The sequence below is a fragment of the Bos indicus genome, chromosome 1, assembly GCF_029378745.1.
Source record: "Bos indicus isolate NIAB-ARS_2022 breed Sahiwal x Tharparkar chromosome 1, NIAB-ARS_B.indTharparkar_mat_pri_1.0, whole genome shotgun sequence".
Taxonomy (NCBI): Eukaryota; Metazoa; Chordata; class Mammalia; order Artiodactyla; family Bovidae; genus Bos; species Bos indicus.
The window spans coordinates 145633010-145655548 of NC_091760.1; the positions used below are offsets into that span (position 1 = coordinate 145633010).

General features: G+C 60.1%; 1 protein-coding gene across 6 annotated transcripts in view; it reads left to right on the plus strand.

Moving 5' to 3' along the window:
• Positions 1-22539, plus strand: part of COL18A1 (collagen type XVIII alpha 1 chain) — a 94328-nt gene that overhangs the window by 58880 nt on the left and 12909 nt on the right. For all 6 annotated transcript variants that reach the window (XM_070796067.1, XM_070796040.1, XM_070796045.1 and 3 more), the window contains 19 exons: positions 4616-4705; positions 5533-5592; positions 7554-7683; positions 12301-12377; positions 12810-12995; positions 13298-13324; positions 14472-14534; positions 14637-14723; positions 15036-15089; positions 15230-15388; positions 16254-16316; positions 17115-17141; positions 18501-18632; positions 18978-19040; positions 20219-20245; positions 21001-21036; positions 21400-21471; positions 21779-21814; positions 22107-22196. In XM_070796067.1, the coding sequence (XP_070652168.1) occupies positions 4616-4705; positions 5533-5592; positions 7554-7683; positions 12301-12377; positions 12810-12995; positions 13298-13324; positions 14472-14534; positions 14637-14723; positions 15036-15089; positions 15230-15388; positions 16254-16316; positions 17115-17141; positions 18501-18632; positions 18978-19040; positions 20219-20245; positions 21001-21036; positions 21400-21471; positions 21779-21814; positions 22107-22196 (1479 nt within the window). The remainder of the gene's footprint in view (positions 1-4615; positions 4706-5532; positions 5593-7553; positions 7684-12300; positions 12378-12809; positions 12996-13297; positions 13325-14471; positions 14535-14636; positions 14724-15035; positions 15090-15229; positions 15389-16253; positions 16317-17114; positions 17142-18500; positions 18633-18977; positions 19041-20218; positions 20246-21000; positions 21037-21399; positions 21472-21778; positions 21815-22106; positions 22197-22539) is intronic.

Consider the following 22539-nt stretch of genomic DNA (forward strand, 5'->3'; position numbering starts at 1 on the left):
GGCTTCCCCATCCTTCACTATCTCCTGGAGCCTGCTCAAACTCATGTCCATCAAATCAGTGATGTCATCCAACCGTCTCATCCTCTGTCATCCCCTTCTTCTCTTGTCCTCAATATTCCCCAGCATCAGGGTCTTTTCCAATGAGTCGGCTCTCTGCATCAGGTGGTAAAAGTATTGGAGCTTCAGTTTCAGCATCAGTCCTTCTGATGAATATTCAGGGTTGATTTCCTTTAGGATGGACTGGTTTGATCTTCAGAAGTGATTGATCCACTGAAGCGAAGAGATGCCCACTGGCCACACTAGGTTTGGGCAGGCTTAGACAGAGGATGGTAGCAGAGCAGGCAGGGAAAGTGCTGGTGACCTCTGACACCCCCAGTTCTCCTGCTGTGGCCCCCAAGCCCAGCCACACCAAACGTGCTGCTGACTGAGGGCAGCTCGGGGCACTCAAGGTCACGGTCGCCGGCTCCTTCCAGTACCCATCTGTCAATCATCTGAAGCAACCTGAACGGGTAATGTAACCTGTTCATAGTCCTGCAGTAGTCACGCCATTGCCTGAAGGAGATGCTTTTAATAGAGTTTCATACAAATAGTCCAGGAGCTGGGGCTTCATACAGGAAACCGGTGAGATGCCACTTGGTCCAGGGTGTGTGGAGAATGGGACAGTGGTGGTGTGGCCCAGTCACAGTGACAGCTGGAGTAGGTGACAAGGGAGCAGGCGGCCTGGGGGTCAGCCAGCAGAGGAAGGAGAGGCAGGGGGTGAGGTGGGGCAGTCAGGTCCATGGGGGCTGCAGTTCACCCACCCCTGTACAGGTGCATTCAGCCCGTGGCCTGGGGCCAGGACACGGCCCTGTGAGTCAGGGGGTGAGTCAGGAGGCCCAGAGAACCCTGGGCTGCCAGATAGGGGTCCCAGGGAGGCAGCCCCAGCACCGGTGATGAGGGACAGGCTTTCATGTCGTGGGGCTGTGGTCGTCTGCACACAGCTCTAAGACCAGGGGCCCTAGTGAGGCAGTGACAGGACAGATTTCAAATGGTCTGGATTTCATAACATCTGTTAAGTCCATCCAGCGTTTGCAGTGGGCCCAGTGACCTCTGGGCTACTGATGTCTCCCCAGCTGCCCCAGTGGGCAGGCCAGTTGGCGGGGGGCCCGGCTCCTCTGCTCCCCATTCCAACCCAGTCTGGCGGCCGCTTGCTGAGCGGCCACCCTGCTGGCTGGCAGTGTGGGGGCCAGAGTGCTGCGGGCCTGCTCTCGTGGCAGCCTGGCCTCACGGGATGGTATCAGCGTGGGGACGGTCATGTCCAGATGTCCAGTGCTCTGACCTGTACCTGCGGGAGCCTGGTGGCCTGCCCCCCGACTGCTGCCTCACGGTGTCTCCCCGGGGTGTTCAGAGTGTGGCTTTCTGGAATCTTAACCTCTGTGCCTCCCCCTGAATTCTCAATCTTGATGACTCTCTGTCATCTGGGGATGCCTGTTCCCCCCCTTTAGCACCACCCTCAGCTGGGCAGGCTGAGAATTTCCATCCCTAACACACTGCTGCCTCCTCCCTGAGCCCCAGGGCCAACCCCCTGCCTTTTTAAGCCCAGAAAGGCTCGTGCTTCCTGCAGGCGGTGGTGAGCTGGTGCCCAGAGAAGGGGGGGCGCCTGTGTGTGCTGCCCATGCAGGAGAGCAGGTGTGATCACTGCGTTCCTGCTCCTGGCTTGTGCCCCTTACACACATGCTCTGAGCGTACACACATGTGTGCCCTCCCACAAACAGGCCCTCCACACAACACTCCTGGCAGCTCACTGCCCTCCATGGTGGTTGGAGCGTCTCTGGATTCAGGGGGCGGGCGGGGAGGACACTCCTCCATGGAGTGGACCAAGCACCACCCCTGCCACATCCCCTCCTCATGGCCAGGTGGCCCGTCCATCTTCAGACCGGAGCTCCAGCCATGGGTGGGCTGCTTGCCTTTCAGCCTCCTGCACCCTCAGCTGGGTTCTGCCCCTGGGTTCCATGGACTGCATGGGGCCAGGGACCCTGATACCTGCTGCCTAAGCCTTCTGCACAGTCCTGAGCCATCAGTCAGGCTGTCCTGTGTCTCCCCCCCAGTGACCTCAGCTCTGGACACAGCCTGGGCTCCCCAACAGATGCTGAGAGGAGGGGCCAGCCCTACTCTAACTGTGGACCTTGCAGGGATCTGCCGGATGGTTCAAGATCCCGAAAAAGACAGTGGCATTCTGCCCTGGGGGGCAGTGACAGGGGACTGAGGGAGGCAGGGGTGGAGTTGGATATGAAGGGGCAGAAGCAGCTGGGCTCAGCTGTGGCCACAGCATCTGCTCTGGTTCAGCTGGAGCCAGGGGTGACCTCAGACGGAGCCAGCGCTTCTGTGCCTGGTCACCTCTGGGAAGACACGGCCGCCTCGCCCCTGCCGTGCAACCACCCGCCAGCCGGGGGACGGGCCATGGACAGCAGAGCTGACCCTGTCCCACGCTCCACCAGCCCCCACCCCCTGGGCTGTCAGCTTCCCCTGGAGGCCTCTCCAGGCCGTCCTGCCGAACTTTCTGGAACCTCTGGGCATCCTGCATCTGAGAACTGAGCCGCCTCCTGGCATGGTGTTGGGGTCAGAGCTGCCGGCTCCCCAGGCAAGATGGGCCTTGACCACTAAGCCACAGGCACTTTAGCCCTTGAGCTTCTGGAATGAGCTGTGGGAAAGTGGAAAAAAACGGTAAAGATGGCCTGTGGTTTCCACCAGCGGGCACTGTTCTCACTGCCTACGGAGACTGACCAGCAGTAGGAAACCATCGTTGGTGACTCGGTGCCCCCTCCCCCATCGGCTGGTGAGGCGGGGCAGCACTGGGAAGCCCAACAGTGGACTACCAAAGTTACTCCTAGGTCAGCCCTCGAGATTGCTTGAGAAAAGGGGTGTCATAGTGCGCTGTGGGGCTGAAGTCACCTGCCTGCCCCCGACCTGTGCGCTCGGCCCCTCCTCTCCTCACAGGCCTGGCTGGGAGTTGTACTGGGGACACAATGACTTCGTGGTAGCTGGGGGATGCGGGGCCTCCCTCAGCCCGTACCTGGGCCGCTGACCTCATTCGCCTCCCAGGAGCAGGTGTTTATGCCTGAACATGCACACACGTGTGCACATATGCACGTGGGCACATACACACAAGTACATGGATACAGGTGCGCACATAACTATGTGCATACCTGCATGACACATTTATACACTCATACACACACATGCGCATATCCATTTGCACACGTGCCACAAACATGACATGTTCACACGCAGACCTCACTATCAGTGGAAGCAGAGATGCAGGGGGGAATATGGAGCTGGGCAGACCTGGCCCCTGGAGGTGCTGATCCTTGGGAGGGAGTCCAAGAGGGCTTCCTGGAGGAGGTGGCCTGAGCTGAGCCTGGAGATAGGAGTGGAGCCCTCAGGCGAGGGCTCTTGGGGACACTCGGGGTGTTAGTCGCTTGATGTCATGTGGGAGCAGGAGGGCCATGAGATGGAGGTCAGTGATGAAGGGAGTCTGCAGGGCACTTAGAGGAAAAACCATAAGCTGGTCAAGTGAGCATGCGGCCCCAGGACATCCCACCCGCTGCCTGTCTTTGTACAGCCGGCAACCTCAAAGGGCTTTTACGAGTTCCAGTGGTTGGAAAAAAACAAGACTATTTTGTGATGCGTGAACGTTTCAGTGTCCCGCACAGTCTGGTTGGAGCAGCTGCGTCCAGTGTCCACAGACTGGTTCACGTCCCAACACAGCTGCAGAGCAGCAGCGACAAAGACCTGAAAACAGTCACCACTGGCCCTTCACCCAGGAGTGTGCCAGCTCCTGACCTAGGCTGGCCCGTTTTTAAGAGCTATGAAAATGTGCCTCTCAGAAGCAACGCAATGTGGTCTCTGTTTAGAAGATGCAGTGATCCATCCCCATGGATGAAGATGTTAAGTAGAAAACAAAAGAAATACCAGAAAAACATTTGTGAACACTCAGAACCTCCAGGCAGGACAGCTTCTAGAAAGGACACCAAAGGCCTGGATCCTGTGGCCTCACACACGGGCCGAGATCTCGACCACGATTCAGAACGTGCGGTCGCGTCGCCCTCTGGGAGCAGGACGCCTTGCAGTAGAGGCCCCGGTGTGGCTGGGTTGAGGTCCTTGGCCATCATGCTAGCCCAGCTGCCCGTGGCCCTGCCCTGCCTCAGACTTCCTGTTGGAGTGGGGATCCCAGTCCTCTCCACGGGCAGTTGTCCACACTCACGGTTCAGGACACTGCCCAGCAGGTGCCTGCCGCCCCCGACCTACCCCTGCCCAGTGCCGTCCACTTCACGCCCCGAGGGGACGCTGCCTCCCGGGACACTGCACGCCGATGACCTCTTCTCTGCTCATGCTGTGTCCAGGCGCCCGGTGCAGCGCCGGGACCACAGGAGGGAGTGCGTGGCACCACCCAGAGGGTGATGAGCATCCTTGGGAAGAGAGAGGGAGTGGGTGATGTCACCTGCTGTGACATCACCCCCTGTGGTGTCTCTGCTGGACCTGACCTCAGACATGCCTGGCTCTGAGCTGGGCCCGGCCTGAGTTGGGGTCTTCTGTCCCAGGACCCCTGGTGACCCTCCCCTCCCTCTGTGTTCAGGGTCTGATCTCAGAGCTGAGGTTGCGCAGGGATCCTCAGGTGAGCCCCCGGCAGTGCCAGGATGAGGACGAGGACGACGATGATGATGGGGTGAGTGGCCACTGCCTGGCTCAGGCGGGGGGCCCCTCCTCCTTCTTCCCCTTTGCTCTGTGGGAGGAGGGGCCCAGGCCAGGATGTGGTGGGCCTTTCCTGGAAGCCCCAAAATGATTGGGACCAGAGAGGTCTTTGACAGTTGCCACTTTGGGTGGATGTTACCCATGATCACGTTTCTAACTGCCCATAACGTCACCCTGGGGACCCCCAGGTGAGCCTCCCTTGCCTGGAACTTTCCACATAGAAACATGCATAGAACATAAGAGTTAAATAACATGCCTGGGGAGCCCATTGGGTGATAGCATCACTGGTGGCTGCCAGAGCAAAAAGTGTGTGTGTGTGCAGTCACGTGTATGCATGCACACAGTCCGTGGGGCCTAAGGCAGAAGACACACCGGTTCTCTGTGTGAAGGACAGATAGGCAGAAGACCTGTGTCCCCGGGGTGGCCCCAGGTCCCAGCAGCTCGTGTGAGCCCAGCACTGTGAACTGGGAGACGATCCAGCCGCATGCAGTGACTGGCCCAGGGAGTGGGACCTGCAGCCATGTCCCAGCCCCGAGGGTCCCTGTGCGGGGCCTCCCCTCCGGGCTGTTTCCCAGGATAGTGTCCCGGGACAGGAGAGGAAGGGATACCCTCCAAGCGGGTCTTTGGGTGTCTGGCCACGGGCCACATTGGTTTCCTAAAAGCCATTCATCCTAAGAAGTCTGATGGACACGAGCCTTGTCGATGACTGGCTGACCTCCTCATGGCCTGCCCTCCCCCTGACCCTGAGCTCCGAGGGGCTGGGGGCTTCAGCCATCAACTTGCTTCCTGTCAACCCCGCAGGCGTCCGGAGACCTGGGCAGCGGGCTCGTGGAGACCCAGGAGCATCTCCGGGAGGAGTTGGTGAGTACTGGGGCCTGTGGATGAGGCGTCGGGCAGGCACACCTGTGCACACGTGTGTGCGACTTCTCAGGACAAATTCTCGCTGGAGATGGGGACTGGACTCAGGCTGAGTCAGGGCTGCACCTTCCCATCTGTGCTCTCTCCTGGGAGGGAATGTCCCTTCCAGCCTGGGGGCTGGCCCAGGCCTTCCTTGCGTGTCTGTTTGCATCTCCTGTTGGCTCTCGGGGCCATGGGGGACTCAGGGGTGACCCTGCTGTGTGGCCCCCACTGCCTGGAGTAGCACACAGGCTGGGGCATCTCGGGAAGGATGCCCCCTTCTCCCATCTGGACCCACCGTGTGTCCCACCCCCACTCCACCCCTAGGGTCATCTCCTCCAGGGCCCGGGCGTCCCGGGGCCATGACAAGGTGGAGTGCTGAGCTGCCCTGGGGTGAGTGGTCAGTGGACCCCCTGATTCCAGGGGCACTGGGGCCTCCCTGGCTTTTCACTTGCTAGAGCAGCGCTGGCTCTGGCGCCTGGCAGACCCCTGGACGGTGTCAGTGGGTTGTATCCACAGCATCCCTGCCTGTCACGTGGCCTGTCCTCTCCTCAGCTGTCTACCCAGGGGCCCCGGGCACAAACCACGGAGACAGCAGTGTCCCCACCATGCTGGTGCCAAGGCATCAAGTGCTGCAGCCATGCAGTCTCTCAACAGATTCGGGGGGGTGGTCAGAGAGGGAGTTATCAGCCTGCAGTGTGCTAACTAGCCGGCTGCCCCTGCCAGCTGCAGCTCCACAAAACCCGGCGGAGGCCACGGGGAGGAGTCGGAGGGGCCATGCGGGAGCCGCTGTGCAGGCCTGGCCTGGCCCTGGACACGCTCAGTCTCTCAGCGCCCTCCGTGGTTCTCCAGGCCTCCGCTCTCCCACATGCAGGGGGTCTGGGGTGTCAGCGTGACCAACTGACGTGGGGTCCCTGAGGACCTTGCCCACATCAGAGGGTTCTGGCTGCAAGGGACTGGCCTTGTGTCTGCCCCGGGGACTGCTCACCCACGGACGAGCCTCATGGGGACACTGGTTCCGTGCACATGGACAGCACCGTCTCCGGAGCAGTATCCCCAGGGAGTGTGTGCTGAGTGCAGACAGGGAGTGCAGGAAGCGTCTTACCTGTGCACTCACCCTCGAAGCCCCGAGGGCCCCAGGGCAGGGAAGTGAGTTTTCAGGGCTGCTGCTGCTAAGTTGCTTCAGTTGTGTCCGACTCTGCGACCCCATAGATGGCAGCCCACCAGGCTCCTCTGTCCCTGGGATTCTCCAGGCAAGAATACTGCAGTGGGTTGCTATTTCCTTCTCCAATGCATGCATGCATGCTAAATCGCTTCAGTCATGTCCGACTCTGTGCGACCCCATGGACAGCAGCCCATCAGGCTCCTCTGTCCACAGGATTCTCTAGGCAAGAATACTGGAGTGGGTTTTCAGGGCATAGCCCTAGAAGCCCCAGGTTCTCTGGGGACAGGGAATAGAGTTTTCAGGGCAGAGTCAGCCTCATCCCTTGGGTTGGGATGGAGGGCAGGTGGAATCACTGGGCCTTGGTGCCGGGTCAGGACCCTCACTGAGGACACATGCGACCACCCCTCTGGTGCATGGTAATGGCCTCGTGTCCGTCACTGTCAAGACCACAGGCAGGAGCCAAGGCTGCCTGAGTTCCGAGGGGCCATCCTGGGCTCTGAATGGGGGATGAGGGAGGGTAGGCTCTTGTCCATCCCTCCAGGTATGGGGGCTTCAGGGCGAGGAGACCCCCACCGTGTGAGCTGCTCAGAAGAAAACGACCCTGGAGGGGCCTGGAGTTTCTTCTTTTCTAAGATGGAGTCCCTGATGGTTTCTTCTTAACTTTTGTAAAATCTCATTTTACAACCAAATGTGTGTAAAGCTGGCAGCATGTGGGCCACACGTGTCACTGAATAACGGAGCTGCTTCCCACTCCTCCCAGGGTGCGCCCCTGGGGCCCAGGCTCCCTGAGGCTCCTCCGGTCACTTCTCCACCCTTGGCCGGAGTCGGCAACGAGGAGGACTTGAGAACTGAGGAAGTAGAGGAGTCAACCACAGCATCTTCATTAGGAGGTAAAGCCTGCTGAGGTGGGGTGTGTGTGTACTAGTGGTATGTGCGTGTTCGTGGCTGTGTGTGTTCACGGCACGTGTTCCTGGTGTGTGTACATTCCTGGTGTGTGCACATTCTTGGTGTGTGTGTGTTACTGGTCTATGCATGTCCCTGGTGTGTGTGTGTCCCTGGTGTGTGCGTGTCCCTGGTGTGTGCATGTCCCTGATGTGTGCATGTTAGTGGTCTCTGTGTTACTGGTCTATGCATGTCCCTGGCGTGTGCGTGTCCTTGATTGTGTGTGTTACCGGTCTATGCATGTCTCTGGCGCATGTGTGTCCCTGGCGTGTGCGTGTCCTTGGTGTGTGTGTGTTACTCATCTATGCATGTCCCTGGTGTGTGCGTGTGCAGGCAGTATGTGGGCCCATGTGCATGGCAGGTGAGGGGCTCCCGTCTGTCACATGGATGCCCCACTGCTGGGGGCTCTGCACCCACCCTGCCCCGTTGCTGCCCCATGGACGTGGTCTCCCTGTGTCGTTTCTCACTTCCTGCTTTCCTGGGGGTCACAGGACCATCCTGAGAGTGCTGCCACTCCCCAGCCTGGGGGCAGGGGGTCGCCAGGAGAACATGAGAGCTGGTTTTGAGGGAGGCAAAGGCACCTCTGACTGGACCTCTGTGAAGCTGGGCAGCATTTGGGCCCAGAGGGTGCTCAGGCCTGGACGCCTGGGGCACACTGGGAAGTGGACTCCGTGCCCGTGCGTAGCCGCCCATTGCAGTGTGACAGGTGCCCACGGAGTTGGTTCTTGTGGCAGGGCCGGAGGCTCCCTCAGCATCTCGGGGGGAAACTTGCCCTGTACCGTGCCCATGGCTGCCTTCCCTCCGGGGAGACTGGCTTCCTCCCACTCAGGGGCCTGGCAGGATCCCACTCCCGGTGGCTGCAGGACTGAGGCTCCGGGTCCTCACCGCTGCCAGCCAGGGGTCGTCCTCAGGTTCCAGAGACCACCGTGTTCCTCCGGTCCTGGCCCAGCCCTGTCGAGGGGGAGGGTCCTTCTCCTGCTCTGGGTCCCGGACCTCCCCTCCTGCTTCCTCGTCTGTTTGGGGGCCTCGTGTGATGACTGGGTTCCACCCGATAACCCAGGACACTCTCCCCACCTTAACGTCAGCTCCTCAGTTACCAACATCTCCAAAGTCCCTCACAGCGGTGCCCAGGTCCGTGTCTGGTGGGTAACCGGGGTCTTAGGGAGACACAGTAGAGCTCTGTTTGCAACACTTAGTAGGTCTAGAAAATTGTATAGGTTTTTTTTTTATTTTGGAGAAGAGCATTTATCACTTTTAAAAATTACTGAAATATCACATGCTTGATGCACCCAACTTAGAAGCAGGAAAGAACAGATGAGAGAATTGACCGCTGTGGTCAGGTCCCTCTGTTCATACCCCGTGATCCGGGCGCTGTGGTCAGGTCCTTCTGTTCATACCCCGTGATCGGGGCGTGTGTGCTTGTTACGTTTGTCAGACCCACTTAGGGTACTGCCAGAGCCCCAGCCTCGCGACTGAGGCGCGTGCCCCACCCCTGCTTTGCCATGCTCTGCTGCCTGGGGCCCCAGTCAGGGCCGTCCCAGACCCCTTGATAGCTCCATGACTGGTCTGGCTTTATTTTTCGGTTTGCCTTTGCTTTGAAGTATAATGGACATATGATAAACCACACATTTTTGCAATTTTATTGAAGTAGAGTTGATGTACGTTGTCGGGTTAATTTCGGGTATACAGCATAGTGACTCAGTCACCCGTGTACATTCATTCATTCTTTTTCAGATTCTTTTCTCATATAGGTTATCACAGAATGTTGAGTGGAGGTCCCGGTGCTATACAGTAGGTCCCTGTTGGTTATCTATTTTATACATAGTAGTGTGTGAAATTACACATATTTGAAACACAAAATTTGAGAAGTTTCAGCCTACGTGTCCACCCCTGAAACCATCGCCTCAGGCAAGACGTGAAGGCGCTGTCAGCCCCTTGGCAGGCGCCCCACTCCGCACCCCCATTCCCGGGCAGCCACTGACCTGCTCTGTCACTACAGATGTTGGCACTTAAAATTTTACTTAAAGGGAATCCAGGACTTTGTCTGACCCATTTACTCAGCATCAGTGCTTTGAGAGTCACCATCTTGTGGCCAAGTAGAGTTTCTCTGGGTAGGTGGGCACTTGGGGCTGTTACAGAAAGGTGGCCGTGGGGTTTGTGTGCAGGGTCCATGGCCACGTGCTTCCATCTGCACCTGGGTGGAGTGGCAGGAGTGTGTGTCACAGGGAACTGCCACACACTGCCATGGCAGCTGCCCATGTAACCTCCCTGGGATGTGGGTCCCCACCAGTGCCTGGCACTCGGCCCTTTTGCTGTACCCGTCCCGACAGCGGTGTGGCCGTGTCTCCTTGGCTTTACTTTGCATCCTGCTGATGATGGGCACCGTGGAGCATCTTCCTGTGGGCGCACCAGCTGTGCCTGTGTCTTCCTTCGTGAGGAATCTGTCCCAACCTCACGCCTTCGTTTTACTGGGCGCACCTCTGCTGAGAGTTCGTATGCTCTGTACACGCCTCCTCTGCCGGAGAGTCTCTCAGCCTGAGCTCACCTTCTTATTTTGTTACGTGACTTAGAAGAGTGCAAGCTTGTAACTTTGATGAGATTAGATGTATCTGTTTGTTCTTTTATTTTTTGCCCCATCTCTTGGTTTGTGGGGCTTCCCCAGTGGCACAGCGGTAAAGAATCTGCCTGCAGTGCAGGAATCGCAGGAGACGTAGGATCGATCCCTGGGTCAGGAAGATCCCCTGGAGGAGGAAGTGGCAACCCACTCCAGTGTTCTTTTCTGCAGAATTTCATGGACAGGGGAGCCTGATGGGCTACAGTCCATAAGGTCACAAAGAGTCGGACATCACTGAAGCGACTTAGCATGCACGCACGGCTTGTGGGATCTTAGTTCCCTGACCAGGGACTAACATGCGGCCCTGCAATGGAAGTGTGAGCTCTAACCGCTGGACCTCCAGGAAAGCCCCCCATCAGTCTGTCCTTATGGGTCTCAGTGTTGGCATCATGTCTGAGCGGCTGACTCAGTTTTAGGTTTCACTTGGGGCTCTGACCCACGGATGCGGCTTCAGCACGTTTGCTGGAAGGACCGTCTCCCCACCTCTGCGTCACCCCGGGGCCTTTGCTGAGCACGGCTGTGCGCGTGTGTGCGCGTGTCTGGACTCTGCTCCATAGGGACCCTGTCGTTTCACGTGGGGCTGACCACTTTAGGATGAGCCTGGCCCAGGTGATGTGGATCCTCTGGCCTTGCTCTTCCTTCATGAATCCACTTCTGTGTTCTGTGTGCTTTTTACCCTGTATGGATTTCAGATCCTCACTCACCATGCGGTCAGTGTGGGGCTGCACCTGGACGTCAGCTAATGTCCAGTTTTCTGACCCCACACTCAGAGATCTGTCTCCTTTGGCTTATTTAGGTCTTTACTTTCTCTGAGCCATGTTTTGGTGCTTTTAAATGTTTTCTGAGGCGAGGATTTTAATTTCGCCTTAAACCATCCTGAACGCCTGGGAGGGTTCCTCCCTGGGCCATCTCGGGCAGTGTGGGGGCCCTCTAGTGGTCAACTGGTGACTTGATGAGTCCCTGGTTGGGGTAACTGGGCCCTCAGCAGGCACTGGGTGGCTCCCTTACTGAGCAAGATAAATCCAGAGGTGGCTGCAGGTGGGCACAGGGGTCATGGACACAGAGATCGTGACCCCAGTTTCTTCTGGCAAGGGCACAGGTGGCCCTCAGCGCTGTGGGACCCTGGAAAGGCAAGCCCTTCCTGAGTGGGCCAGTCCACGGTCAGCCCACAGGCCCCAGGTCCCAACCAGCCCCAGGCTCAGCATCCAGCTCTGTCAGAATGTGATCAGGACCCGGCGAGGGCAGACCCTCAGGAGGCAGGACGTCAGAGCGCAGCTTGAATCCTCTTTTCTAACTAGCTCCGTGATGCTGACACGTCATGTGACAGCTTTAGGGGAACAGCCTCAAAGTTCACCCCAAAAGTGCTGTCCATCACAAAGCAGGGGCACCATCCTGTACCCAGTGGAGAGGAACCGCAGACGGGCCGGGAGACGAGCAGGGTGAGGTGTCGGGGTCAGGCATCCACACCTCAGGGGTCCACACTGTGGGCGTCCACACGGAGAACGTCCACGCTGCGGGCATCCGTGCCATGGGTGCTCACTCCACATCCACTCTTCTGTGTGTTTTGTTGAGTTCTGTGGGAACCATCCCTGGCTTGGGCTGAGGCTGGATCTGACCAGATCTGGCCTGTGGGCAGACCCCCGATAGGTCCCGGGATGCGCACCATCGCCATCTCCCCAGAGAAGCCACAAGGACAAGGCTGGGCCCATGGAGACCTGGGTTGGGTCACCACACAGAACAGTGCTGACTTCCCGCATGTGGGTCAGGTTCTCAGAGGCTCCCACTCCCAGGAGATGCCTGGCGCTCAGGGCAGGAGGGTCGTGGGGGTGCCACCAACCCTCAGATGGTTCATCTGGAGAAGAGTGTATCCTCGGGGAACCCGGCTGGGGCTGAGCGCCAGGTAGGCAGGCAGCCCTGCAGAGGGTCTGACGGCCACCTCTGCCTCCCCCAGCTCAGACCCTCCCCAGCTTGGGCACAGTTGGCACGTGGGATGAGAGTGTTTGGAGCCCTGGGAGCAGCGTGAAAGAGGTGAGGCTTCCTTGACCCAGAACCACAGGGCCCCCAGCGCAGTCAGTGCCCCTGACCTGTTCCCAGGGGACCCTGCTCCCTGGAGTCCTGCTCCTTGGGACCCCACTTCCTGGGGTCCTACTCCCTGGGGACCCTGGTGGAGCTCTTGGCTCCTGCCTGCCCTCTGTGCCCCTTCCTGTACCCGCACTCAGGGTCTCTGGCAGTACTGGGCATCCTCGGCTGGGGAGGCCCCCAGTCAGAGCACGTGGGCGGGGAGGGTGATGACGTGACCGCACCACCGTGGCAGCCCCCCATGTGTGTCCGCAAGCACGGCCACTCTGCACGTCCCCTTGCGTGTCTGTGCCCTCTGTGTGACCTGGGCCAAGCCAGGGATGCAGGTGAGTGTGTGTGCACCTCCCTCCCCAGCCTGTACCCTTTGCTCTTTGTCCTCAGCGAGGCCTGAAGGGGCAGAAGGGAGAGCCTGGCGCTCAGGGCCCCCCTGGCCCCATCGGCCCCCAGGGTCCTGCAGGCCCAGCCATAGACAGCCATGAGGCACAGCCTGTTTCTGGACCACAGGGACCCCCTGGGCCCCCGGGACCCCCGGGGAAGGACGGCACCCCTGGAAGGGACGGTGAGCCTGTGAGTACCGTCTCCCCTTTGTCTAGCTGGGGGTGGGGCTTGGGCAGGTCGGGGCGGGGGTGGTGCTGGGTCCTGGGCCCAGACTGCGGTCTCCTTCCCTGGGTGGAACGGGAGGGTAGCTGGAGCAGGGGTGGGGCCAGGGGGTGTGAATGCAGTGCCCTGGACAGACAGAAAACTCCCAGCCCCGTGGGAGTCAGCACACTGGGGGGTGGTTGGGGGGCTGGAGTCCATTTCCATGTTCAGCTCAGGGTAGGGTCAGGGCTGTAATTTTCTGTCACTAATGGTTCTCTCCTGCCTTCCAGGGTGATCCTGGTGAAGACGGGAAGCCCGTATGTTGTCTTTTCCTTCAGAACCTGTATTATCTGTGATGCTTGCAGGAGGCCTTTGGCTCTCCACCTCCCCACCCCTGGGATTTTTTGAACTCAACCTACTGGAGAGATTTCAAAATATTTTGAAAATGAAACTTACTTTTTGTTAACAAAATGTTAAGTTTAACTGTTGATAGAAAAACATACATTTAAGCAGGTGTATTGAGACGTGTAGACTACTAGGAACAAAGAAAAGGAAAGGAAAGAAATGAAAGGTAAAGCTTCAGATTCTAGAGGAGACGACAGACGACAGAGGAGCAGCCTGGGTGTGGGTGGGGGACACGGCACGTGGAAAAGACGAGACATGCTCGCGGCAGGAACGGCGGGCTTGTCTGCCTGCTCATGGGTCGGAGTTTGTTTGGATTTTTAAAATGATCGAATGCTATTTCCAAGAAGCAGAGTAAAATGACTCATGAAGGTTCGGATAAAGATTTAGGAAACAACAGACCAGCGAACGGTGATGAGGAGGCCTGGGGAGGCTTCTGGGTTTAAGGGGGACTCACAGCCTCAAGAGAGACTCAGGAGGGGCGGGGCTTGGGAACGTCCTGCAGGAGCCTCTTCCCACCTGAGACCGGAGCTCAACTCAGTCGTGGCGGGGGCCTCGGCAGAGCGGGATGCGTGTGTGTGTGTGTGTGTGTGTGTGTGTGTGTGTGTGTGTGGAATCCAGGGTCCAATGACTGGATTAACTAGCTCCCGGATCAGGGTGCACTGGGCCTCGAATCAGAAGAGCTCTGGGCGTGGACACTTAGTCACACTGAGGGCAATTTAGGCCGCTCGACCTCAGCCCACTCACCCGGGCAGTGCACAGGCGGCTCTCCTGTCCTCGGTGCCCCCACAGCATGCGCGTGACGGGCAGGGTGCTGCCCTCCAGCCTGTGTGCACGAGACACTGTGGTCACCCCTGTGGGGCGCCGCTCCCTGGAGGGCTCACATCTCTGAGGTCGGTGGTGCCCACCTGCAGCCCCCATGACATCCCCACCGCCCCAGGGACCCGCCCCTGTCTGCTCTGCACTGCTCTGTGGACACAAAGCCATGTATTGATGGTGGCTCGGCCGGGGACAAGGCGCAGGGCCTTCTCCTGACCAAGCCGCCTGGCCTCTGTCTTCCAGGGGGACACTGGGCCACAGGGCTTCCCAGGGACCCCAGGAGACGTGGGCCCCAAGGGCGAGAAGGTGAGTGGTAACCAGGATGGGTGTGGGGGGGCCTGTGCTGTTCTCCGCCCTGACCCAATGTGGGGACACGCACCCTGGTATAACTGGGTCTTCTGTTCACAGGGGGATCCTGGAGTCGGACTGAGGGGACCCCCAGGACCCCAGGGGCCTCCGGGGCCCCCAGGGCCCTCCTTCAAACCCGACAGGCTGGTGAGTCCTGCTTCTCCTACAGGGTCATCCCTGTCCCAGCAGAGGGGCCTCCCGCCCACCTGCAGACCTCAGCTTCCTGAGGCCATGCTGCTCAGTCCAGACCTGGCCTCCCCGGGGTGTCCAGGCCCAGAGACTCAGCTCCTGCCCCCGTGGGGGTTGTTATGCAGTGGGGCTGGGGGTCAGCAGGAAAGTCCTGCATGGCTGTCAGTGAGGGGCCATGCTCAGGGAAGCCCAGCGCTGACCAGGCTGCTGCCTTACCAGTGACTGGAGGTGGACGGCCTGGGCCCCTTCTGACTCAGTCTCTCTCCTCAGACCTTCATCGACATGGAGGGATCCGGTTTTGGCGGCGACCTGGAGAGCCTCCGCGTGAGTGTCCCTGGGCTGTGGTGGTCGTGACTCTGCTGTCCCCAAGCACCAGTGGAACCTGTGGTGCGGTGTGAGGCCTGGCGGGGCACCCTGCAGCCGGTGCTGTGTGCAGTGACCATGCTGTGTTATTCCATGTCCAGGGCCCTCGCGGCTTCCCCGGCCCCCCAGGGCCCCCTGGCGTCCCAGGCCTGCCAGGAGAGCCAGGCCGCTTCGGGATGAACAGCTCGGACGTCCCTGGACCCGCAGGCCTGCCCGGCGTGCCTGGGAGGGACGGGCCGCCTGGGCGTCCAGGGCCCCCGGTAAGCCTGCCTGCTCTCGCCCACCCTTGTTCACGTCCAGGCCTGCGAGGGACAGTGAATGTGGGCACACGTCCCCTTCAACAGCTCTGTACTCCCCACCCCCCACATCCTCCTGGGGGGCTCCTTTCTCTGGGCCCCTCTGTGTGGGAGGGGCCCAAGTGGGCAGCCCCATGGTTCTGGGTGCCAAGCTGCAGGTGACTGTACGCAAGGCCGCTCACCTCCCTGGCCACACGCAGGTCAGCTGGCCTGGCAGAGGCCATTTCCAGGGGTTACTTTCATGGGGCAGGAGTGGGCCCTGCTGCCCGGAGAACGGGGCCAAGAGGGGCCCATGTTTGGGCGACTCGCTGTGCACAGGGCCCTCAGGATTCCGCTGCCCTAGCCCCCAGCACAGGGGACACTGCATCGTGGCCAGGCGGGGGCCGGGGGCGTCGCTGTTGAGACTGGGTCACAGGAACCAGGTGTCTGCAGGCTGACTGTCACCAGAAACGTGCTCAGGGACAGAGTTGAGTGTCTTGTGTTGTCCTCCAGAAGGCCCGAGGACCTTTTGCCAAGAGTCCGCAAGCAACCCAACCTCAGCCCCTGAGGCTGCCCCCTCCCTGTGGGGCTGGCCGCCCTACTTATCCTCCACAGTTTGATTGACAGTTCAAATTAAACTAAAAACGTGGAAGAAATAAATAAAAACCCAATCAGAGTTATTCAAGTGCCCTCAACTGTGCTCCGTAGGCGGGTCTCCCGAGAGCGTGGCCAGGAGCATCTCGGGTGTTGTCCAGGAAACCTGTGGACACGCACATGGTCATCTACTGACCCGTGAATTCTTTTCAGTGACTGAATTCCATCTGCCCACACTCTCCTCCTCTCTTGCCAGGGACCCCCAGGTACTCCAGGAAAAGACGGACAACCAGGACTGACTGGACAGAAAGGCAGCCTCGTAAGTCCCTCCCCCATCGCCCAGGGTGCTGACCTAGCTCCATAGCATGTGGGTGTTTGGATGGCAATGCCCCAGCTCACCGGGGAGGAGAAATGGCAGGCCAGGGGCCGTAGGACTTCAGTCCACCTGGGAGCTGTGGTCATCACAGCCTGACAGCCGGGGAGCCCTGGGTTCTCTCGCTGGCTGGGAACCAGCTGCCGGGGCTCCTGTAAAAACCCAGGACCTTGTTCATGCTATGTATTCATAACAGTGATTGGCCTAAGGGTTTTGAAGAATATTGATGCTTTAGTTGGTTTGAACATTTTATTTCAAGTTTGTATTTTGGTTGCATTAGTAACAGAGAAACTTAAAGGCTGCACACCTGTAACCGGGCCTGTGGTTTCCATATGGCTTTGGGGGGTGGATCTGGGGAGGAGCCCACACAGTCACATGGAGACGACGCTCCCCACGATCCTTCCTGAGAACCGGCTATCTGGGGCTCAGCAGAGGAGCTGGTGTTAGGGAAACCCTCTGTGCTCAGAGTTCTGCAGCTACTGAGCTAGAAGGACTGTCCTCCTGGGTGTGTGTGTGGGGGGCGGTGTTCACCACTGGGCAGTGAGGTCACCTCTGACCCCCCGACCGAGCCTCCCCCGGAGCCTCCGTTCCCATCTGAAGTGGGGGGTGGGGGGCGGACAATGGCAGGAAGAGCCAGGGTTGCGCGAGGGCAACGAGGAGACCCTGGAAGTTTTAGAGAAAAGTCGATGGGCTGGGATGAAGCTCCCGGTCCGACTGTGGAGTAACTGCTCTTTCCTCCTGCAGGGTGAGGCAGGCGCCCCAGGACCCAAGGTACAGATGAAGCCTGGTGTTGCTGTTCTACCTGAGCGGGATGGACCCGGGCAAGGGTGTGGGTTGGGGGCACGGCAGCCAGGAGAGTCAACCCCTAGGCACTGATCGTGGGGTCCAGTCCTGAACTGCCCAGCCATAGGTGCCACGTTTGTCCTGCAAGACCTTTTCCACCCAAGCTCTGTCTAGGGATGGTGTGAGAGCAGATGTGCTCAGGAGCTGGTAACCCAGCCAAAGCCATGAGATGGGAGGATGCAGGCGAGAAGGAGGCTGCAGGGAGGAGGGGGACTGAGGGGGGAGGGGGACTTCGGGAATGGGGGAGGAGCTGCAGGGGGGGAGTTGCAGGAGGGATGGGGCCTGCGGTGGGGGAGACTGTGGGTGGCGGAGCTGCAGGGGAGAGGGGGCTGCTGCTGGGACCCTAGTGTGTCCAGAGCAGGTCCCTACTGCTCTCACACTCAGCTGGTCCCGGAGGGTCCACACCCCCATGGCCACATCTGTGCCCCCCTCCCTGAGGCCCCAGCCCATCCGTGAGCTGGACCAGCGGGCGATGATCTGAAGCCTCCCCAGGTGTGAGGTGGATGAGTGGGCACTGACCCACAGCCTCCCCGGGTGTGAGCGCCTGTCCCCAGGATGCTGCTTAGGTGGTGAAGTTTCCCCGTCCACTGGGGAAACCCGTGGGGAGCAGGGGAGGATGGCGGTGGGATTGGAAAGCGATTAGACAGATGGTCAGGAGGAACCTGGAGGGAGGGACAGGTTTCAAAATGGAAATGCAGGTGTGTAAACACACACACATGCACGCACGCATGCACAGGGACAGGCTCCAGTGATAACCAGGAAAAGCTGGTGAGGGTTCCAGGGAGGGAAAAGGCACAGCCAGGGGTGAAATTCAGCAGAGGTGAGGTCGGGTCCACTGTAGCTGAGACCCCAGGCCCTAGAATTAGATGCTCAGGTGCGGGGGCCACTCGGAGTTGAGAGCGCACGCGAGCGAGCGTCTAGAGTGAGATGCAGGAGCTCCAGTGGCTGCCCCCCAGACTCCCCGATGGTAGCGGGGTACCGCCCCCCTGCCTGCTCCTTCTAGTGGAGCTTCCCCTTCTTGCACGCTGAGCTCTGAGGCCCTGGAGGAGCGTCTCAGGCACCGCCTGGGACTCTCACTCGGTGGCGGTTCCACGTTAAGTGGACAGGGTCTCGTGGGGTCAGCACAAAGGTGCCGTAGGATTTGTGCAGCCCCTGCTGGGCTGTTTGTCCCCTGGCTTTTCAGAGGAAAGCATATGCAGGATGAGGGCGGGGCACCCAGAGCGCTGGGGTGCCTGGGGTTTTAGCAACACCCGAAGCTGAGGGCGACAACTTTCTCTACCTGCACAGGGAAGCAAGGGAGACCCTGGCCCCGTCGGCGCTCCTGGGGAGCATGGCCTGGCAGGAGCCCCTGGACCCGCAGGCCCACCAGGGCCCCCTGGCCCCCCGGGGCCCCCGGGCCCAGGATTCGCCGCAGGGTTTGTGAGTACCCGCTGCTCCTGGCTCCCGGTGCCATCAGACACCCACGCTGACCGGCACTGCTGGGGCCACAGTGGCGCCGCCCCTACCTGGGCTTGTCTCAGCTGGCGGGGGTGGAGTCTTCACAGGGGAGCCCCTGGCCGTGTCGCCCAGGACGGGCGGGTCGGCCTCAGAGTGTGGAATGGGGGGACATTCATAGCCCAGTGTGTCTGGGGTCCCGGGACACCACCCAGCAGGAGCCCTACAACAGGTGACCCCCGCCCTGAGAAGCCACCCTCTCCGGGGGTGGGCCCAGGTCTCTTCCTGTGAGAAAGACACAGACCTGAGGGTCCCTGTGTTCTCCTCCAGGACGACATGGAAGGCTCCGGGAGCCCCTTATGGTCAACAGCCCGAGGTGCCGAGGGGCTGCAGGTGAGCACCAGAGCTGGGCTTGGTCAGCTTGGGGATGGGACTTCCTGGGGGCAGGGCGCCCCGGGACTGGCCTCTGGTGGGGACCAGGAGCAGTGCCACGAGGGGTGGCGAGCTGCCTGTGTCCAGGACGCTGTCTGCCTCAGGCCGCCGGGAGGGAGTTAAGTCTCCAGTGTGCGAAGTGCCACTGCTGCTGGAGCTGAACGACCGCACGGCAGGCTGGGCCCTGCAGATGGTTCTTGCTGGGAACGCCCACCCACCCTCTCCTTATGGCTGTAACTTGGCTGCACGCTTTTGACCTGAGCAGAACTGTAACTAAATACAGATGGGGCCAGTCCTACGCTATTCCACCTCGTGCCATCGTCGTGTGCACTCGTCAGGATCAGGTCCAGCTGAGAGCCTGGTGTCCAGAGATCACAGGGGCCCAGACCAGACGGACATGCAAGGGGCGCGTCCAGGGGACAGGACACCTGGGATGGGCAGAGAAGGGGCTCCTTTCCCTCAGGAGCCAGCACAGACCCCACTGGCGTGCTTGGGGGCCTGCAACCAGTGTCCAGCTGGGCCCTTGAGTCTCAGCCCAGCGAGGTGGTGGCGGATCAGGCCTCCTGCACTGCGCACCACCGCTTGAGGGTCCTCACTTGGACAGAAGCTAACTGGGGAGGGGAGCAGTGTTGCCCTTTAAGTTGGTACCTTCCCCTTTATGCGGCAGAGAGGCTTAGTTTGGGGCAGTAGTGGTTGGCTGCCTTGGCATCAGGTGAAATGTGAGCCAAGGTGACCAGGCAAGATTGCAGGGGCTGGGGTCCCCTCTTTAGATCCAGGGACAGAGCTGCAGTGTGCCTTGACCTTGGAGGGGTCCATGGGCTGTTGCGTGGCCTCAGTGATGGAGACCCTCGAGGGAGGTTGAACCAGCCAGTTGGATGGCAGCGTTGTTTCTCGTTATTAAAGTGCAAGTCTCTTTGTGTTGGGGTGACTCAACACTTGTCATCTGCAGGGTGGTGCCAAGAACAGACCACTTCTGGGAGTATGCGGGTGTGCAGGTTCCTGTTGATAAATGCCGTTTTCCTCCATGTTTGTTGAAAGTTGTGAGCACGGGAGGGGCTGATTTTCTTATGGGGAAAGGCTGCACCCTCAGGGGCAGGAGCAGCCCTGACTGGGCCCTGTTCCTTCTCTGTCCCCCACAGGGACCGCCTGGCACGCCCGGAGTCAAGGTCAGTGAGAGATCTGTTAGCCTGGGGGTGCTCGCTGCTGCCAGGAGCCACTGTTCAGTGGCCTGGAGTTCCTTGTGGGGAATTTGCAAAGTACAAGAAAATCTAATGGGGGAGTGGTGCCCAGGCCTGGGGTAGGGGTGGCCTGGGTAAAGATGGCGGTGGCCCTGCCATCTTTCTGACTGCGGGGATCCAGACCCTTGGCTCCACATGTCCGAGGTCTGTGCTGATATAGGGGAGAGGGAGTGGGGTTCAGGGAAGGATCCCCCAGCCCAGGGCAGTGGGTGGCGCTGGGCAGAACCTGGCTGCTTCTCGAGGTCATCCTCACTTGGCTCTGCCCCCCACCTCTGTCCCTGGAGGACAGCGAGCCCCCACCCCTCACACACAAGCCTTCCCGGGTGTGCAGGGTCCACTGATTGTCAGCTCCTACCTGCCACCCAGTCCCTTGGAGCATTCTGCTTTGATTTGAAAGCCTTTGGGACAGTTCAAAGAATTGCTTTTTAAGGAGGATGCAATTCTTGCCTTTCTAAAGTTGTGACAGTCCCGAGTGCAGCTGTTCTTCAGAGGGGCGCAGTGGCCTGGCTTGCTGCACCATCCAGGCTGGGATTCCACCTGTCGGGGGGCACAGGGTCCCAGCCCTCAGATCTGAGCTGGGGCTGTGGCCTGGAGCCACCTGAGTGGTTCCCTGGAGGAGGGGTGGGTGCCACCCAGCGGGTGGGCAGCGCTCGCAACCCCACAAAACCCTTTGTCCACTTCAGGGGGATCCTGGAGCTGTGGGGCCACCAGGGAGCAAGGTAAGAACATTTCCTCAGGATCAGGAAATCCATAGTGAGCAGCTCTGGTCTGGGGACAGGGAGGGGTCCCCAGGCTGAGGTCAGGGCTTGGCTGGTCCACACCAGGCCCAGCATCGTCCTCCCACCACCCCCAAATCCACCCACTTCAGGTGCCCCAGGTTTTCCCTCCCATCTCAGCTCTGCCATAGAAGCCTCTGACCCCTGCCCCCATGGTGCTCTGGAGGAGGCTGATCAGGTTGAATCACCCCTAGAAACCACGGCCTGGCCAGCTCCCAGACACCGTGGCTCCCAGATACTGTGGCTCCCGGAAACAATGTCCACTGGGCCCTGGCTGACATGTATGCTGTCCTTGCGTCCCTGCAGGGAGAAGTTGGAGCAGACGGAGCACCGGGCCTCCCCGGCCTCCCGGGCAGAGAGGGTGCAGCTGGACCCCAGGTAAGTGACCGCCAAGGGCATCGGGGCCGACAGCCCCAAGGTCACCACACAGGGATGAGAGCTGGCACCCCAGAGTGTATCTCAGTGTCCCCACGGGGACCAGAGACCCCAGCTCCAGGGGATGTGAGTGGGCGTCCAGGCTGCCAGAGGGGTTTCCTGCATAGCTAACACCCCACCCCAGGCCCCACATGGTCAGTGAAGAAAAACTCCACGTCTTCACTCAAGGCCAGTCCCAGAGGCCTGGGGTCTCCAGGAAGCGGGGCTCATGTTCTGTGTATGAGAAACTATTTCCTTTCTGTCTCCACAGGGACCAAAAGGAGAAAAAGGCACTCAGGGAGAGAAAGTGAGTGTGGGGGGTCGTGGGAATTGATGGACGCGTTGGCCGGTGCCTGGCGGGACCAGGGCTGCTGTCCTCTGCCCCAGGCCCACCCAAGTGGCCTTGGAGAGTTGGGGTGGGGATCCAGGCTCAGAGCCTGCTCTGCCTGGGGTGGGGGGTCGCTCTCGAGACCACTGTGCTCAGCCCCCAGGCACCTCCTCACACCCCGTGGGCACTGGGAGCCCTCCCAAGTGCCAGCTGGGCTGCAGTTCACCCCCCACAGCAAACGCAAGTGTGGATCACTGGCTTTCTCTTCCAGGGAGACCCAGGGAAGGATGGAGTGGGGCAGCCAGGACTCCCGGGACCCCCTGGACCCCCAGGGCCTGTCGTCTACGTGTCAGAGCAGGATGTAAGGACCTGCATGGGTGGGCACATGCTCTGCCTGGCCCCCCAGGGCTGGTTGCGGTCATCAGGGCCACAGGTCCTCCCCCATGGGACAACCCCCAGCGACATGGGGCCCCATTCTGCAGGTTCCTCGGGGCTTCTCGGGTGGAGGTCGGGCCTTCCGGAGCTGCCCCCCGCTGCCCCTTGCTCATGCAGTTTGTCTGCATGTCACATGCTCCTGCTGTGACATGTCCCCCCAGGGTGGGGCACTGTCCCCCGGCCCCAGGGTCCCGGGCAGTTTCTTTGGTGCGGGAGGCAGCCTCCCGGAGGTGGAAGGGGCTTCACTTCTCATCTCGGGGACCTTGGGA